This window comes from Chinchilla lanigera, unplaced genomic scaffold, assembly GCF_000276665.1.
Source record: "Chinchilla lanigera isolate Chin_1 unplaced genomic scaffold, ChiLan1.0 scaffold00006, whole genome shotgun sequence".
Taxonomy (NCBI): domain Eukaryota; kingdom Metazoa; phylum Chordata; class Mammalia; order Rodentia; family Chinchillidae; genus Chinchilla; species Chinchilla lanigera.
In genome coordinates, this window is record NW_004955407.1 from 41,113,898 (window position 1) to 41,131,453 (window position 17,556).

At 63.1% G+C, this 17,556-nt stretch overlaps 2 protein-coding genes across 2 annotated transcripts in view; one reads left to right on the forward strand and one right to left on the reverse strand.

Annotated features, from left to right (window-relative positions):
- Positions 1–6,922: 6,922 nt before the first annotated feature.
- LOC102026604 (chromosome unknown open reading frame, human C21orf2) lies at positions 6,923–14,192 on the forward strand. Its single transcript, XM_005375863.2, has 7 exons — positions 6,923–7,227; positions 8,392–8,410; positions 9,156–9,202; positions 10,086–10,315; positions 10,835–11,009; positions 11,508–11,601; positions 12,971–14,192. Exons 1-7 carry the CDS (start codon positions 7,013–7,015, stop codon positions 13,097–13,099), a joined length of 909 nt encoding a protein of 302 aa, XP_005375920.1. The 5' UTR covers positions 6,923–7,012; the 3' UTR covers positions 13,100–14,192.
- A 2,932-nt stretch (positions 14,193–17,124) lies between these two features.
- The window catches only part of Pfkl (phosphofructokinase, liver), a gene marked incomplete at its 5' end in the record, with an annotated part of 14,371 nt that continues 13,939 nt past the window's right edge, over positions 17,125–17,556 (reverse strand). Inside the window, 1 exon segment of the mRNA XM_013505359.1 lies at positions 17,125–17,543. Within this exon segment, the coding sequence (XP_013360813.1) occupies positions 17,396–17,543 (148 nt within the window).

Genomic DNA, 17,556 nt, shown 5'->3' on the forward strand with positions numbered 1-17,556 from the left:
CTGCGTCACTCAGCACGGACAGCGAGCGCGCAGAGCCAAGGACAGCGGGACCCGGGCTCACGCCGCCAGCGCCAGGGACAAGTGTCTGGGATGTTGCAATGCGCGGCTGCAGCGATTGCTGAAGGCGGTGACGGGGAGGGGGCAGGGCAGGGTCCCTGGGAGACCCGGGCTGAGTGTGCTGCCCCCTTAGGATGTCGTGCTCAGAAGCCACCCACTGCGTCCTCACATCGGGCTGACCCAAAGCCGGGGGCCACTCCCAGGAGTGAGGCAGACCCCAGCTGGGCACCCTGAGGCCTGCTCTCCACCTCTGCCACGCTGGGGGGTGGTGGGGCTGGAAGAGCCACAGACAGCAAACCACACCGGCCACCGATCGCACCGCAGGACCTGTAGCCCCTCTGCCTGGAGCTGGGCTGTGCGACTGCATTCTGGCACCTGCGAAGATGGCAGTGGCTTCCCAAGCCAGCCAGACCTCTGCCCACCCGTGCTGCCCCTCAAAGCCCCTCTGCCCCTCCTTTCCCAACAGGGGCAGTCTCAGATGCCACTCACAGGCCCCGCTGGCCTCAGTGTCCAGGAAGTGAAGCAGGCTGTGCCGCCAGTCCAGGGTCCGCATATGACCCTGCCCGACCTGCCACCCCTCCTCTTGCGCCAGGCATGCTGGCCCACCTTCCAGACCCTGCCTGCAGCACACACCTTCAGAGGACCCTGCCCCTGGTCCTGCCCCACCCTCCACAGGCCAGCAGGAGTTCAGGTACCCATGGCTGAGGGGTTCCCGCGAACTATTACCCCGTGGGAAAGGTGGCCCCCCTTGCAGAGGGCGGCACTTTGTGACATTCTTGACTCTGACATGCATAAATGTAACTGGGGCCTCTCCTCCAAACCGGCTGGCACCGTGGGCCATGGAAGGGCCCTGTGAGTGACGATCTCTGCAATGACCCTACCCTGCTGGGCTCCAGGCTGTCGGGGGCTCACAGACCTCTGCCTTGTCCACCGCGGCATCCCCACAGCCTGGCAACCAGGAAGCGCCCTGTGAGCACCTGTAGGACAACCCGCCACGCCCCAGAGAGGTGCCTTAGATGCTGGTTCACAGGACAGGAAGTGGAGACCCACCCACGTCGGCTCGACCCTGTCCAGCACTGCTTCCCCGGGTGCCTGCTGGCCCAAGAGCCATCTCATTAACTAAAAACACTGCAAGCTGCTTAATATTTCATAAGACCCTAATAACTGCAGAGCCGTCTGATGGGCAGGGAGGCTGCGGTTGCCAAGCACCGAGGGCCTCGGTGGGGATGGTTCGAGGTGGAGCGGTTAATGAGCTGAGCTCCTCCTGGAACATCTGTACTCATTTGCCCCGGAGTGGCTCCTTCCTGCTACAGAAAAACCGCAGGTTTTACAAGAGGGCCAGATTCTGTCTGCCGGGATGCTGTTGCAATGCAGTTTTGAAACATCCTTTGCAGGAAAATAAGGGGCACTGGCCACAGGGCTTGAACACAGCATGTACCGATCTCCACGGAGCACTGCCACAAGGCACAAGGAGTTTTTCATGGCATGGACACTGTGCCCAAGATGAAAAGCCCCCTGAGCTGACAGCAAAGAGGAAAACCACGATCAGTGGAGGAAGAACAGTAACCAAATACGTCCTGGCCCCGAGTGGGGTGCAGGAGCAGGAGCAAGGCTCGATCCTGAGATGAGGGCAGAGCGAGGAGGGAAGCCTGAGGACAGAGCAGGGCAGCCGCCTTTCTCTGCATGGGCCAGAGAGTTCGGGATGGCAGGCTTTGTACCTCTTGGCCTCTGTCTGGACCGCCCAGCTCTGCCTCGGGCAGCTGTAGGCAGGGCACAGATGTACAGCACGGAGGAGCAACAACAAGCTTCACTGACCACCACACACAGAGTGCCGGAGAGGGGCCGAGTTTCTGATCCCCGGTCTGCAGCGGTGGGCTCCCAATGCGGGGCGCCCTTGTTCCTGCCCCAGTGGCATCAATGGGTCAATAGCTCTCCGAGACATCTCCTGCAGGAGGACTGCGTGTGAGACGGGTGCGGTGGCGGCGAGGGGGCTGCGCGAGACGGAAAGCCGGCCGTAGCGCACACTGCTCACAGGCAACTCTCCCATAGGGCGACAGTGACCGGGAGCCAGTAATGAACCAGGACCTGAGAGAGCCCGGGACACAGCAAAACCCAATAGAAGCAAGCTGCTCCTCTCCCGCAGGCGGGCGTGGAGGGTTCTGGCATGGACACTGTGCCCAAGATGAATTGCTGCAGGGTTCTGAACCATGTCTTTGAATACAGGGTATGGGTCAGCAGGCAGCACAGCACGGGCCAGGGCTGACCGGGCACCCTCTGCAGACACCGTGCGGCCCCCCATGTGCATTCTCACAACTCGATTCCCAGGGTGCCGGGGGTAGGTGGTAGTGGGTCATGGGGGTGGAGGCTGGCGGTGGGAGTCGTGTCCCAGTAAGATGAGGCATGAACATCCTGTTTGCCTGTCTGCCACGTGAGGACACAGGTAAGGTGGACCGGATGCCAGATCTGCCAGCACCTCAACTGTGGACTTCCTGCCTTTAGAACTGTGAGCGTGGGGCTGGGGATATAGCTCAGTGGCATAAGCACCTGTCTGGCAAGCGCAAGGTCATGAGTTCAATCCCCGGTACCAAAAAAAAAAAAAAGAGAACTGTGAGTGTCAAGCTCTGTCATTCAAGCCCTATCCCTGGGACTCTGAAAGTGGCCTGAATGGATGAGCTGTCCCCCAGCCACTGGTGAGGGGCCGTGCCAGGCCCCCAGCTGGGAACTGTCGGCAGTGTGGCCCCAGTGCAGTCTCCAGGGGTCAGACGGGAGACAGGTGGCTCTGAAGGCTGCGTGTGCTCAGGGGCTGGAGACTTGGGAGAGGGGGAGACAGAGCTCAGCTGTCATGGGGTCTCCTGGGCCCAGTAACAGGGGCACAAGCAATCACATCCTTTACAGAGTGGCAAACACTGGGAATAATGGGTGGAGACGGAGCTGGAACGTAGCAGAGCGTGGCTGTGGGAGGGTGCAAGGCCTTCCTGGGGGAAGACAGGTGTCTACTGGGAGGGGTGGGCTTGGGGCAATTTATTAGGCAGCACAGGCAGGCGACTGACAGGTGCCTGGAGACATGTGGGCCAGATGGGACACCTGGGGCAGGGGCAGGGAAGAAGGGAGGCTGAGCCAGAGCTTGGGGCCAGTCCAGGTCACCTCCAGGTGCCGGGAGCTACCCAGTGTCCCTCCCTGGGGGACCCGCCTACAGAGCCCCAGTGCGGGTCTCCATGTCAGGCCCCTGGAGTGAGAGCACAGGTGCATCCATGAGTGTGGCCCTTGGTGCCGGGGCCATGCTTGCCAGAGATCCCCAGCCAGGTCAACTGTGGGAGCACAGCAACGTCGCTGTTACCCTCCCTGGGGGTTGCCGGCATAGGGCTGCAGGGTTCCACTGCAAAGGAGAACGGACAGGGCAGAGGGGCAGCAGCTGTGACAGCGGTGTGGCCAAGGCCCCGTGCACCCAGGCCCTCAGGGTGGCATACCACTCAGGTGGAACCAACCCTGGGCTGGGGCCAGTGCTCCTGCACAGAACCTGCAGCAGGAGGGTGGGGCAGGGGTGGGCACAGCGGCCCCTAGAACTATGACCTCGGGACTCCGGGTTGTGTGAGCCTGAAGCCACTGCTCTGGGCCTCTCGGGGGTGGGAGCCAACCTTTCATTTGAGGTTTGAGACAGTTTGTGTCGCTTTCCTGCCTATGTCAGGGTTCTTTCAGGGAAGCGAACCTCCTAGCAGTATTTTGAAATAAGACCTTTGTTGTAGGAATTGGACTTCATGTAGTCGCAGCCGCAGAGAAGCAGAAATCCAAAGGAGAAGCTGGGGGCTGCTGGGCAAGTCCCTGGCAGCCCTCGGGTGGGGGAAGCCGTGGAGCTTGCAGTGCTGACCAGACACGGTCAAGGTCTGACTGGAGAGGCAGGGCTAGCAGGGGAGTGTCCACCTTTTTGCAATGAGGGTGCCAGTGGGACGGGGTGCTTCTGGGGGGCAGGGAGGAGGAAGAGCTGGCTGCGGCGCAAGGAGGAGCCCCCTGGCCCGCGTCCCCTCGTCTCCAACTGCAAAGGCCCTGCTGTGAGGATGTTGCTGCCCTTCCGCCTTCTGAAGCTCACACAGCTTTTCTGTGGGTCAAGCCCACCCCAGAGCGGATGGGGAAGCTGCTGATTCCAGACAGATGGTACGGGCTGTCGGGGCTCCAGATGTAGTAGTCATTTCAGGGCTCCCATGATCCAGGAGTGCCATACTTCCTGAAGGGTGAGGTTCCCCGCTGCTCTAGGCTGACCTTCAGGGGCTCTGCATCCCCACAGCAGGCTTCTCTTCCCCAGCCTCTTTCCCTATGAGAAATCTCCAGGTACAGCCCTCTTGTAGGGTGCTTCATCCTGTGGGTAATATCAGTAAGCACGGGCCAGACCCAAGAGTGGGGAAGCAGCTGGTGGGCCTCCGTACCTCCCCCTGACATTCCTAACCCTCGACTCACACCACCCTCACTCTGGCAGCACCACCCTAGGTACAGAGGGGCGGGGCCGCCCGAGCCAAACCTGGAGTGGCAGGGCAGCAGCTCCAGAGCCCTCCCCCATCAGGTGGCTCGGGTGTGACACACAACATCCCATCACAGGTCTACTTGGTCCCACCAGCACAAGAGGGAGCTGGCTGGAGCCTGGAGCTGCTCACCCCATGCAGAACAGAGGCGGGTACTTCCACACCATGTCTCAGCTCCAGGGCAGCTTCAAGCTCCAGCCTGCGATTCAGGTACCAGCCCCCTGCCACGGCCCCCAGCTGGGAGGGCCAGCGCCCCCCGTGGGAGCTTACGCGGCCTGAGCCTGAGGAAGCCTACTGCTTGTCACTCTTGGAGGGATGGAGCTCAGGGTCTGCATCTTAGTCCCGAATGTCCTCTGCCTGCTGGGTGTGAAATACTTGGATGGCGCTGCTTGGAGGCCCTCTGTCCTCCCACTTCTTACACTAAGCCAACAACCCCCAACCACACCCCACCCCACCCCTGCGCACACACACAACTCCACCCTGAGCACATCACCTACCCCACTCCCCAGCCTCAGGCCATCCCATCGCCGGCAGGTTTCCTCCATGCAACCAACCGGCAGTACACCTGCAGGCCACCACCAACCCATGGTATTCAGTGGCCTTACACTTCCAAAATGAGAGCCATCTTCCGCCCTAATACCTGGTACCTGTCACAGGTATGGATTCTGTCACAGACTCAGCAGAAGCCAGGAAGCAGCTACTCAAGCCAGCGTCCCCTTGAGTGCTGAATGGGGCTACTGTACAGCTTGCAAGCTGGCCTGCTCCGGAAGCTCATTTTGTAGAGGCCACCTCCCTCAGCACTAACAAGACCAAAAACCTCCCACAGCACCCAAGGGTCCAGCAAAACACAAGAGAGGGGCAAAACTTAGAAAACAGCAGACTTTGTTACATTACCCTGAAAGTGCGTTTCTCCTTTTAGACATCTCTAGACTGTCTTATAACAAAAGTGGTGGGGCCCGGTAAGACGGCTCACGCCTGTAATCCCAGCACCCTGGAGGCTGAGGCAGGATTGCTGTGAGTTAGAGGCCAGCCTCAGCTACGAAGTGAGTTCAAGGCCAGCCTGAAGTGCATAGTGAAACCCTGTCTCAAAAAGACAAAAAAAAAAAAAAAAGAAGAAGAAGAAGAAAAAGTGGTAGGGCTGGGAGGAATAGGAGACCCCACAGCAAAATCCCACTGTGAGAAAGGTCAAGCTTCTCTCCACGCTGAAGCACAAGGCCTGTCATGCCATGGGTCTGGGGCTATCACTGTGATGGCTTGGTGCGGTGACCTCTGACTTCCGTTAGAGGAAACAACTGGGGGGGGGGATGAAGGTCATTATTGCGTATCGCAAGAATATACAAAATTATCCCGACACTTGTTACAAGGGGAAACTGTCCTAAGACTTTACTTTAAGACTTTACTTTACTTTAAGATTTGCGGGCCCAGGGGCAGTGGTCGGGGGTCCGCAGGTGGAAAATTACCGAGAGGAGAGGGGGGGTAAGGGGGACGCTTACTAAGCTGAGAACTCCCGGTGAAGGCGGGCGTGGTGATCCGATACCAAGCGCAGGGTATGAGGAAGGAGATCAGGTATGCAAGGCGGCCACACACCATGCGTGGGGATGACAGCCTGACTAAATTGCAGGCAACGCGCATCTCTGCGCTCTCCAATAGGCTTGGGGCCCCAAATGCTTGTCTTGATGTAACCTATGGCCCCTTTTTATTAATAGTAGTTCTTCTCGGTACTAGGGATTGAACCCAGGACCTGCGCAGAGCTCATCCCCAGCACCGCCCTCCTTTTAAAGTTTGGGATACGTCTCCCGAGGCGGCTAACTTGCCCGGGCTGAGTTCAGACTTGTGGTCCTCCTCCTCCCTCGGTCTCCCAGGGTGCTGGGATGACGGGTGGGCGCTACCACGCCAGGCTCAGGTCGCGATCTGGAACCTAAAAGGGCACCAAGGCTCTCGAGAACAAACCGGTTTATTTGGGACTCGCCGGGGCCCGAGATCCGGGGCACGCGGGCTACGACAGCTCACAGCGCAGGGGGCGGGTGAAGACCGGCGGCCCAGCAACCGTCACCGAAGTCCCCGGGCAGGGGCGAGGCGCGGAGACGCGCAGCTGGCGACGGCTCCTGAGGCCCGGGGCCAGGACGGATTTCGGATCGTCGCGGCCTCCTGGCACAGCCCTGGTCGGACCTCACAAGCTCAAGTCGCTGAGACCAGAGCCGCGAAGGTACCACGCTGCCACGCCAGCCGGCGCCCAGAGACAGTCATACACCGGCCCACCACGCCCCGCCGCCCGCCCGGAACAGCGAGGCGCGTCCGAACGCGTCATCACAAGCGCCCCGCGCGTGCGCAGCACCTACGCGCGGCCAGCGGGGAGGGCTGGAAGGGGGCGGGGCCACGCGCGCGGCGGAAGCCCAGGCGGCCTCATTGCGCCCGCGCGGCCCGGCCCACTCGCCAGACCGCCAATGGACTCGCGGAATCCGCCCCTAGCGACGCAGGCCCCGCCTCCTGGATACGCTCGGCGGCGGAGCTGCTGTCTGCGAAAACCAGGCGCTCGGGGGCCGAGGGTCGAGGTCTGGGCCTGGGGCCTGCGCGCGGCCGTCATGAAGCTGACGCGACAGATGGTCCTGTCCCGGGCCAAGGCCTCGGAGCTGCACAGCGTGCGGAAGCTCAACTGCTGGTGAGGCCCGGGCTTGCGGTGCCGCTTAGGGCTGCGAGGGCCGGCGACACCCCGCCAGCAGTGTGGCCCCACCCGGCCGCCGTCCACCGGCGGCCCCTGCGTGCGGTCGCACCTGCCTAGCCCGCAGCCTGGGCAGGGGTCGCGCTAACCCAGGTTATCAGGGGCGGCGGTCACGCCCCCTCCCAGGGGACGTGGGGCTCCGACCTCTGCCCTCTCCTGACGCAGCCAGATGTACCCTGCGGACGGCTGTGGGGTTTCGCTGGCCGCTCTGTGATCGTCTGGCATTTGAAATTGCCTCTAGTCTTTGGCATCAGGCCTGCCAATAAGACTGGGGTGCCAGGGCATCATCGCCGTTTCTGGCGGTCAGGAACTGAGTGTGTAGAGCACCCTGGCCTCTAGGTGCCCGAGGAGGGCTGTGCACAGGTGACCCTGTGTGGGGGTGACAGCAAGGGAGGGGTGCTGTGGCATCGATGCAGACTCAAAAGCGGGTGCTGGGTCTTGGGCCAGGGAAGACCGGAGCTGCCAGAGGAGGTGGCCTGCAGGTGAGGCCTGGCGGGGCCGCAGGTGTCGGGGCTCGGGGCACAGACCTCCGCCGCTCGGGAGCGAGCTGGAGGGCGTGAGCCCGGCCAGGCTCATTAAAAAGCTTTTCTGTCTGTGGGCACATCTGCTGCCTTGGCCGTAGTTTCCTTCTGCCCCGGGTCTAATAATGCCCTTCTTTGTTGGGTACGAATAGTTAGGGCTTTCTGTGTGCCCAGAGGAACAACAGCCCCATTTCAGGCCGCTGAACTTGGCTTCATAAGTTGCATGTTTAGTCTTTGAACTTGGCCCCCTGTGAAGACTCCCTTGTTTATGTCCGCGAGGGAAATGAACCTTCTGGTGTTTAGCCGGCAGAATTGAGTGTATCTTTTTGTGTCCTGCAAATGGAGCAACCTCTGCTCTTCCTTCCTCTGAAAAAATCCCTGAGCACCAGATGTAGAATTTTGTTGAAAGTCACCCCAACAGTTTTTGGGTTTTCCAGTTGTTTGGGCAAGCTTTCTTTTTTACTGTGGAATTGAAACCATACAATGTAAGGTTTGTAAGCATTTGTCATTAGTTCAGGGGATTGGTGGTGTTCTTTAGTCAACTCTAATGAGATTAAAGTGCAGATGTCTTTTCTCTCCTCAGGGGCAGCCGTCTCACAGATGTAAGTATTACCTTGATCATCTCCACGTGGCCCCTGCCCCCAAAGCTGTGTCCTCTTTTGCAAGAGGACTGTTGACACGGCCACTGGTTCTGCCCGTGTTGCCCGCCGGTCCTGCTCTGAGGAGGGCACAGAGTCAAGCTGTGCCCCGGGATGGAGTCTCAGGATGAGATGTCCTCGGAGCAGATACAGTGGTCATCAGACACCCTTCATGGCCTCCTGTTGGTCAGCACTGGCTTCAGACCCCCACCTTCCCCAGCCCCATGCAGTAGATGTGCTGAGCATGGGGGACCTGGACTCAGTAGTCTAGGAAGACCCAGACATACAGCGCCTGGCATGGGACCCAGGTACCACCTGCCCTGTTCTGTGGAACCAGTAGGGCAGATGTGGTCTAAGACTCAGTCTCAAGCCCGTCTCCCTTGGGCATGGCTCTTTGGGCCTCTGTTCCAGAATAGGGCCCTCTGAGGGCCCTGACCTGATGTCCCTGGGAGCCTCTGCACTGAAGAATGCTCCCTGCAGCTGGCAGCATCTATTCAGAGTGGGCATGGGCACCAGTGAGCCATGCTACCCACAGTGGGCAAGGTCTGGGCTGCGCTGCAGAGGACAGCATGAGCCTGGGCCCCGCATGCCAAGAGCTCTGGCCGAGCAGGGCCACACCCGTGTCCTGAAGTAGAGTTGGCCTGAGAGACGTGGCGTCAGGACACCATCAGTGCTGTGCTGTTAGCCAGCCACGTTCTTCCCTCCCTAGATCTCCATATGCCGGGAGATGCCCAGCCTGGAGGTCATCACGCTCAGGTACCTGCCTCCTGCTTCACTCTGGTCCCTGGGACATGGGAGCTGGGGGCCGCTTAGTCCCTGCTGTGGGACTGAGTGACAGGAGACAAACTGGAAGCTCCCCCTCACTGGCCCTACCCAGCCACAGCCTTGGCACTGCGGAAGTCACCTGTGTGCCTGCAGCCAGAGCTGGGGCCCTACTGATAAGCCGCGGCTTGGCCTGGCCAGCCCTCACTGCGGCCACATCTGTCCCCGGGAGTCCAGGTTCCCTCACTGTGGGAACTAGCCAGTTTCTGTACGACAGGACCTGTCACTGATCGGAGTGTTGGCAGTTGGGGAGCATTTGTGGGGAAGAGCTCCCCACACCCCCGAATTCCCTGCCTGGGGATGATGTTGAGGGTCCCTGCTGCCTGCCAGGTGTGGGGACGTGTTCTCCGGGTCAGCATGCCACTGGCGTCCCTTCCAGCATGTGCCCCACCCTGGAGTGGCCCTGCAGGAGGGAGCGCTTGGCGGGTGGAATGCTGGCCGCCTTGAGCTGAGGGCCTGTCAGTCCATCCGTCTGTCTGTCACAGGGTGGGGTGAACACCTGTATTTCTGTGGTTGCTCACGTACCTGGGGATTGAAACGAAGCCCTCGTCCTTTGTTCTTCCTGGTGTGGGGTTTTAAACGTGGAACACTTGGGTCTCTGTGGTGTTTTGCTGGGAGTTCTGGCCACGGCCTCCCATGAAAGGGTGAAGCGTCTGCCTGTGGGTGTCCACACAGCGTGAGGCAGAGGGGCTCATTCCTAGGCTGGGTGGTCTCTGACCTTGACCCGGTACGTGTGAGGATTGGGCCGGCGGCCGCAGGGCCCACCTCAGGGCCTGCCCTGCGAGTCGCGCGAGGCACTAACCGCGCCGTCCCGCAGCGTCAACAGCGTCTCAACCCTGGAACCCGTGAGCCGCTGCCGCCGCCTGAGCGAGCTGTACTTGAGGAGGAACCGCATCCCCAGCCTGGACGAGCTCTTCTACCTGAAGGGGCTGCCGCACCTCAGGGTGCTGTGGCTGGCTGAGAACCCATGCTGCGGCCCCAGCCCACACCTCTACCGCATGACGGTGCTGCGCAACCTGCCGCACCTGCAGAGGCTGGACAACCAGGGTGAGTGCAGGCGCGGCCTCCGCCCCGCGCCCCGCTCCTGCCGGCGCAGCGTCTCCCTGGCTGTGTGCTGTCGCCTCTTGGCAGCGCGTGACCCGGGGGTCAGCAGACCCTCAAGTCGCATCCTTCTCCCTTCATCCCTGCGGAGCAGCACTGCTCTGACCCTCCAACACATGCCACATGAGGACACACTTGTCTGGGGGCCAGGCCGCTCCCCGTGGTTCCCAGGGACCTATGGGTGCAGCTGCGCTGGTGGCGCCACACACCCGCACCATGCACGGTGCCCACATGCCCTCCTGTGAGGGTCGGGGGCTGTTCAGCCGCTCGCTTCCTGCCCAGAGGGGCCGCCAAGTTCCAGCCCCCCCACCTGAGTTCACGAGCAGTCCTGGGCCCGGCTCCCACACGCGTGGGGCAGGGCTGTGAGACTGGGACAGACCCGGTGAGCGTCGGAATCCAGGGCCACTGTGTGCGGCTGCGTGGGCTGAGCCCCTCATGCCGTGCCGCCTCTGCCCTTCCCCCAAGCGGTGACCGAGGAGGAGCTGACCCGCGCGCTGATGGAGGGGGACGAGATCACCGCCGCCCCGGACAGGGAGGGCCCAGGCCAGGGCCGTGGAGAGCTGCCCGACACACTGAGCTCCATCGGCTCCGCTGCTGAGACCGACCGGGGCACGCTGAGCTGCGTGGACGAGGAGGCAGAGTGAGGCTGGGAGCCGTGCCCGAGCTGGGGCCCCAGAGACAGGGCTTCTGGCACCCGCTGCGGGCCGCGAGGAGGGCGGTCCCGGTGCTGCTCCCCCTCCCGCCCGCGGGAGTGACGGTGGGTGCAGGAGGTGCTCCTCGGTGCGGCTGTGGCCCCGCCCAGAGCACCTGTTGCCGCCCTCCGTGCATTTGCGCAGAAGAACAGTGGGAAGAGCGCGGGGTTCAGAGCAGCCCAGGCTGAGCGTCCCCTGCTCCCGGTGGTGGGGGCATTGGGTGCTGCAGCTGCAGGCTGGCACTAGTACGCGGGTATGTTAGGGGTCCACTCTGAGGCCTGGGACGAAGGGATCACAGTCGGGAGACAGGGCACAGGGAGGCCGCCCCAGAGGGTCAAAGCAGGAGTGAGCGCTCGGCCCCCGTGCGTGAGCCCCGTGCCATGTGGACGTCCCACGGTGGGCCCGGCCCGTAGACCTCACACACCGCATGGTGTCCCTCTCACCAGCTGCGTCCAGGGCCACCTCGGCTTGAAGAACCCTTCCGGAGACCGGTTTCCTTCCTTCTCACAGAGGGACACCATGAGCAGTCACCAGAACAGGGTGAGTGACACAGGCCGCCAGGTCACCACTGCCTCTGCCCGGCGCTCGGACACTGTGGGTGTGGCACAGCCACGTCCCCCAGGCGCCCCGCGGCTGGGAGTGCCGGCCCATGGAAGGCGCCTGCTGCAGTGCCTGGCTTCAGTGCCGCCTCCAGGGTCCTCAGCGCCAGTAGCTTCCAGAACACCTTGAGTGGCCACATGACTGGCTTAAAGTTGGCAGAGGCTGCCGCTGGGAGACAGACTGCCCCCTGCAGTTGGATCCAGGGTGGCTGGGTACACAGTGGCGGCACCAGGGAACAGAGCCAGGGTCCCAGATTAGTGGCTGGAGAAGGTTGAGTAGGCAGCTCAGTGAGCACCCAGGACCCCCGCCTGCCACCCATGGCATCTGGCTGTCCTGCAGCTCCTCCCCCCCAGCCCCAGGAAGACACGCTGTTTCTCCCAAGGGTGTCCTGGGTGACCTCTGCGGCCATGAGCTCGGCTGGGAGCAGACCTCACTACTGACTCCAGGGCGTGCGGGAAATGGCGCTGCCCGAGCAGAGGACCCTGCGCAGGAGCCCCATGGCCCCGGCGCCTCCTGCCTGTGCGTGTGTCAGCCCCTGGCAGAGCCCTTGGAGCTCAGCCTATGAGGCACAGTCCCTTGCTTCCAGGGCGGGGCCCCTCGTCCTTTCGGTGACCCTTAGCATTGAGCATCTGCAGGAGGGGCAGGGAACCACAGCCTGTGCCCCATCTTGCAGAGCGTGCCTCTATCTGGGGGCTGCCCCGCCTGGGGGAGGAGCCCCCAGTGGTGGATGCATATGGTCACACACAGGCCCACGTAGTCAGTGGGGTGGCACGGCCTGTGGCCTGTTTGGATGGAGGAGTGGAAAGAGAGGGACCGCAGGTCACCTCCCTCAGGCCCAGGGTACAACTGCAGAAGCAGGTGTGCCCCCTGCAGGCCCCCTCCCCTGCTGGGCCCTCGCAGCTCCTGGGGAGAGTGGAGCCCACAAAGCACAGCAGGCACTGCAAGGACACGGGTGGCCTCGGAGCCCCAAGGGTGTGGGTGTTGCAGGGGCTGGGCCGGAGCATGCGGTCACCTCCCAGTGCTTTCCCCCCCGGCGAGCCACGGGGCGGCTGGTCCTTCCCCAGCACTCCACGCAGCCCCCACGTGTGAACTGTGTCTAAGTTGTCCGTGTGGCCCCTCGTCTTCCTGGCACAGACGGCCTCCGCGCCCTCCTGTGGACGCAGGCAGAGCCATGTGGGTGCACCACCCTGCGCAGTCTGGGGCCCTCGGCCTGTGTGCCTCGGTTTCCCTGCCTGAAGTGGGGTCAAGACAAGGCGGTGCTGCCAGGTTTCACCATGACCCTCATTCTGGTCATCCCTCCCGTCCCCAGAATGTGCTGACGGCCGTGCTGCTGCTGCTGCAGGAGCTGGACACGGAGGGGCTGGAGGCCGTGCAGCAAGCCGTGGGCAGCCAGCTGCAGGCACTGCACAGGCGGGAGCTGCAGGAGGACACAGAGTGACCCGGGCCCAGGGCACCCTGCCACTGGATCCTGCCTGTCCCACGGAGCTGGGTCCGCACCAGACAAGGGCAGGGCAGGCATCACATGCCAGCAGGCAGACTTGGCTCCCGTGCCAGGGCTGGTAGAGATGCCCACCCATCCCAGGACCATCCCCAGACTATATTGCGGAGGTCATGGGGGTCTAGGCTTCGCCTGCTGCCCTCCCCATAAAGACTTCCTGGTGACCGGAAGCACACGGCGTGGTGGCAGGTGCAGCCTCGTCATGCTCTTCGGGTTGGTGCCACTTCGCAGCTTCTGAGGAGCAATTCTGCCATTTGGTCCTTGGTGGTCAGGGAGCTCTGTCATCAGGGGGCCCTCCAGAGCGACAGCGACCCTCCTGTCGCCGCAGCTGGCACCATGGCCACATCCAGGAAGGACGGTGTCTTCTCAGCAGGCCCGGGCAGGATTCCCTTCTTTAAGGGATGCTGCAGCAGTCGGGAGGGCGAGCTGAGCCTGCGTGAGGCCCGTGGGCACCCTTGCCTGCCAGCCTGGGGACAGGTGCATCCACGGGTGGGGGCGGTCTTGCCAGGATGCTAGTGCTGCAGCCCGGGGGCATCCTGGGGCCCCAGGGAGTGACCTCCTGCCAGTGGACAGTGCTGACCCGAGAGGACGTGCACGTCCTTCTGCCGTCTCCTCTTGGGGTCAGGGCCGTCTCTGAGGCATCCACGTCCATGCTGCTGAGAGCACGTCTGGTCACAGGACAGCTGCACAGGCCAGTGAGCCTGCCACGGTGACAGCATCTGGAAGGCACCCTGCCTGAAGGCCAGGGACATGCAGATGGTCACTCTGGTGCCTGGTGACAAGGCTGTGCCCTGATGGCAGCTGTTTCAGGCTCGGCGGAGGGCTCTGCACTGGACTTGGGTACAACTAGGGCCGGGGGTGGTGGTGGTCTGGCCAGGTTCCCTTGCACGTTCTTCAGGACCGGTGTGACCTCAGGGTGGGAAGCAAGGGGCCGCAGTGCGGGACATCTCGGGTGGACGGTCCCAGGCCTATGTCTGCCTCCTCGGTCACTCGGGTGAATAAAGTGCTGTCTACTGGGCAGGTGGGGTGATTGATTGTAACTCCAGAGTGTCTGATCCCCAGGTGTGAGCTCCTCTCCCTCTGGTCGCACGCCTCCGCTGGGGCTGCACCCAGGACAGACTTGCCAGCTGCTTCCCTGGGCCCGCCCTGAACTCCCCATGCGACCTGAGGTGGGCACTCGGGCGCAGCAGCCACTGGCATCCATGGCGCGGGTGTCCTTAGCCCAGGTCGCTGGCCAGAGGACTGGGGCCGGGCCCCCTCACTAACTAGAAAAAGCGCACGCCAGACACAGTGCAGCCAGACGGTCGGACCTAGGCCGCCTCAGCCTGGAGCTGCTCCTGGGGAGATGATGGTGCCCTGCATCTCAGGCATTGCCCGGGACACCCGCGGTCCTGAGTTCAGCAGCTGTTGTGCCACAGGCAGTTGAGAAGCTGAGCTGGCAGCACAAGCCCGGGGCTCCGCCCCAGAACGTGATCCCAGCGCTGATGCGCGGCTCACACTGGCAGGGCCAGGCCAAAGGGGGAGGGTCAGGGTTACGATCTGCAGAGTGACATCCGTCTCCCACCTCTGGGGCCTCCCTGGCCTTCGGTGCCCCTGCAGAGCCCAGGTCTGCCGGTGGAAGCCCTTGCACGTGGGCAGATGTTCCTGGGCTCAGGGTGAGCCTGGCCAGCACTGCTGTGTCCCACAGTGGGCGATTTTCAAGGAGCAGGAGGCAGCAGGACTTCTCCAGGTTGTGAGCTGTGTCCTGCCTGAGGGAGCCCTGGAGGGATGGGGAGGCCTGGCCCTCTGCTCACTCTCTGAAGGTGGCCTCCATGGGCACACTCGTGGCGGCTCTGGGACACTCACACAGGTGTCCCCAGCAGGGAAACTAAGAGAAGGGCAAGGGGCCTTGCTGCCATGGACTGAAGAGACGTGCACTGTCCAAGGTGCTGGGAAGGGATCCGGCTCCAGGACCCTCTCCAGAGCCGCTGGGGACCGAGGCTCCAAGGGCTCCAGCCAGGCAGCAGCCGCTGGGCGTGTGGAGCTGCTGAACGCCTTGTCCAGCTAGAGAGGAGGCACAGAGCGGCCCGAGGGGTGGTCATCGTGGCCTGTGCTGTGGGGCCTCTGGCCTGCACATGCCTCCCTTCCAGTGTCACCATCCTAATACTCGCTACCTGCCAGAGGGGGTCACCCCATGTTCATCTTGCCTGGTCCCCCAGAATCCTACGCCAGGCCGTCTCAGGTGTCCCTGCACAGTCCCTCCGTACCCATCGGGTGGTCCCCCGGCTGCCTTCTCCTTCTCACTGTGGGAGTTGGCCCTCTGCACCCGGCAGCAGCTGCAGAGCAGCAGAGGCTGCCCCCTCACGGGACAGAGCAGGGCCGGGTGAGGAGCAGACCTGTGATGGCACCCATGCCAGTGCTGTGCAGAACTGTGACGCGGCCGCGGGCGGTTTTCTGCTGCACCCCAGGCCCCTCGGTGGGTGTGCTGGCAGGCATGGAGTCCAGCCGGAGTCACCATCTTCAGTGAGAGAACGTCCCCTGATCACCGTCACCACGCTAGCCCAAGTGACTCCCACGTCTCACACACTGGGCCCCTGGGAGACTGGGAGGGAGGTCAGGCCTCTCCAGTCGCCTAACGTGTCACAGCCCACCTCGGGGCGGCAGGTGATGGTGACTCCAGGGATGCTCTGCGGCGTGGCCCTGCTGCTCCCGGCTGATGCACAGTTCGAGGACAGACACTGTGGCGAACCTGCTGCACTTGCTGCGCTATGGCAGAAGCTTCTCAGTTCTGTGACTGACCTGAGGTTTGCAGGGGGCTCCCGAGTTCCAAAAGCTTCTGAAAATGTCAGCGTGTCCACGTCTGATGGCTGGGCCTCAAACGGTACAAGGTGGATTCGGCAGAGCTTGAGTCTGCCCTGGCTGCCTGCCCACAAGTGTGCGGCCCATGGGGTGGGGGGGGGGGGGCTCCCTGCACACCCAAGGAGGGAATGGCTCCAGGGAGCTGCCAGGAAGCCAACCAAGCCCTGGCTTGTCCTCAGCTGAGTGGGGCCAGCCTCGCCACATCTTGGTTGTAAACGATGGGAAGCAGCAGCAGCTGGTGTGAGCTCACCCCGGACTCTCCGCATCAGCCTGGCCTCCCCGACACCTGGCTGTGCAGGGTGGAGTGCAGACGGGCTGCACTCTGCAGGCTGGGGGGGTAGGCACTGTGGTTCTGGGGCTTCTGGCCCAGTGTGTGGACAAGAGGCTCCACAGCAGGGGGTGGCTGCCGCCCCCATGTCCCAGCCACACCTGACCAGCCAGGTGTCCAAGGTTTGGGCACCACCCAGTACCCCATGAGTGCCCACTTGGGTCTTTAGTGGGCTCAGCATGGGCTGGGCAACTGTTCCCACCCACGTGCAGGACAGACCAGAGGCCCCAGGCCCTCGGGCCCCCACTGTAAGGGCCCCAGCTTGGCCTGCAGGCCCCCTGAAGCCGACACCGCGACCAGAGCCCCACGCAATGCTAAGGGTGGGGAGCAGCACCTTAAGGGGGGTGGTCTACCACCACAGGAGACTGAGATGTAGGGCACAGAGAGCAAAGCGTGTCCTGGGCACAGTTTAAAGGGACCCCGATGCTGGCCTGACGCAGTGGGGTGGGGCCGCTGCCTCCCAGAGCTTCCCAGCGGACGAGAGATCAGCCCTGCCAGCTTCCCTCACTGTCCCTGCTCGCCCGTGGCGCCCACCTGGCTGCAGCTCGCTCAGAGCGACAGGGAGCACGGCACAGGCCGAGTCCCACAGGCAGACGGGCATGGGGGGCACCGCAGGCTAAGGAGCCCTCCTAGGTCAGGCGAGGCTGCAGCGCGTCCGCCCGGGCAGGCTGGGAGGGGCTCGGTCACACTGGTAGCCCCGGGGAGTGACTGCAGGGGTGGCCCGCAGCCCCAGAGCCCGGCTCCGTCCTCGCGGCCCCCCACACCGGTCCTCCGCTGTGCGTCTAGAGGCAGGCTGGACTCCAGTCAGGCAACTTTATTTCTAGAGACGGTGGCAGTGCTGCTTGCCGCGGTGGCCCTTAGGTAGGAGGTCAGTGCGGCACGTGGGGACACAGGTCCCAGGGGTCCGGGGCCCCGAGGCGGGGCCCAGCGTGACTGTACCCGGCGTGGTGGGAAGGTGGTCCTGGTGCTGGTCCTGGGGCAGGCAGGGCGGGGACGGGGCGTGGCAGGGCCAACCCCGCCCACCAGGGGCCGTGGGAGCCCCGCTCGATGCTGGAGGGGCAGGCAGCGCCTCAGAAGCCCGTGTCAATGCTGAGTGTGCGGCGCGTGACGTGCTCCAGCTCCCCAGACACGTAGTCGGCCATGCTGATGCGGTAGTGCGCCAGCATCTTCAGCATCAGCCGCAGGTTCAGCCACCACTGCTCGCGGGGCATGCGGTGCCTGTGGGGGGGGG

What these genes read in the sequence shown, in the direction of transcription:
- LOC102026604 (XM_005375863.2), top strand. Translation starts at nt 7,013, where the DNA reads ATGGACTCGCGGAATCCGCCCCTAGCGACGCAGGCCCCGCCTCCTGGA. An exon ending in GCAGAGGCTGGACAACCAGG is followed by an intron (nt 10,316 to 10,834) that starts GTGAGTGCAGGC and finishes CCTTCCCCCAAG; the next exon opens with CGGTGACCGAGGAGGAGCTG. An exon ending in TGCGTGGACGAGGAGGCAGA is followed by an intron (nt 11,010 to 11,507) that starts GTGAGGCTGGGA and finishes CCCTCTCACCAG; the next exon opens with CTGCGTCCAGGGCCACCTCG.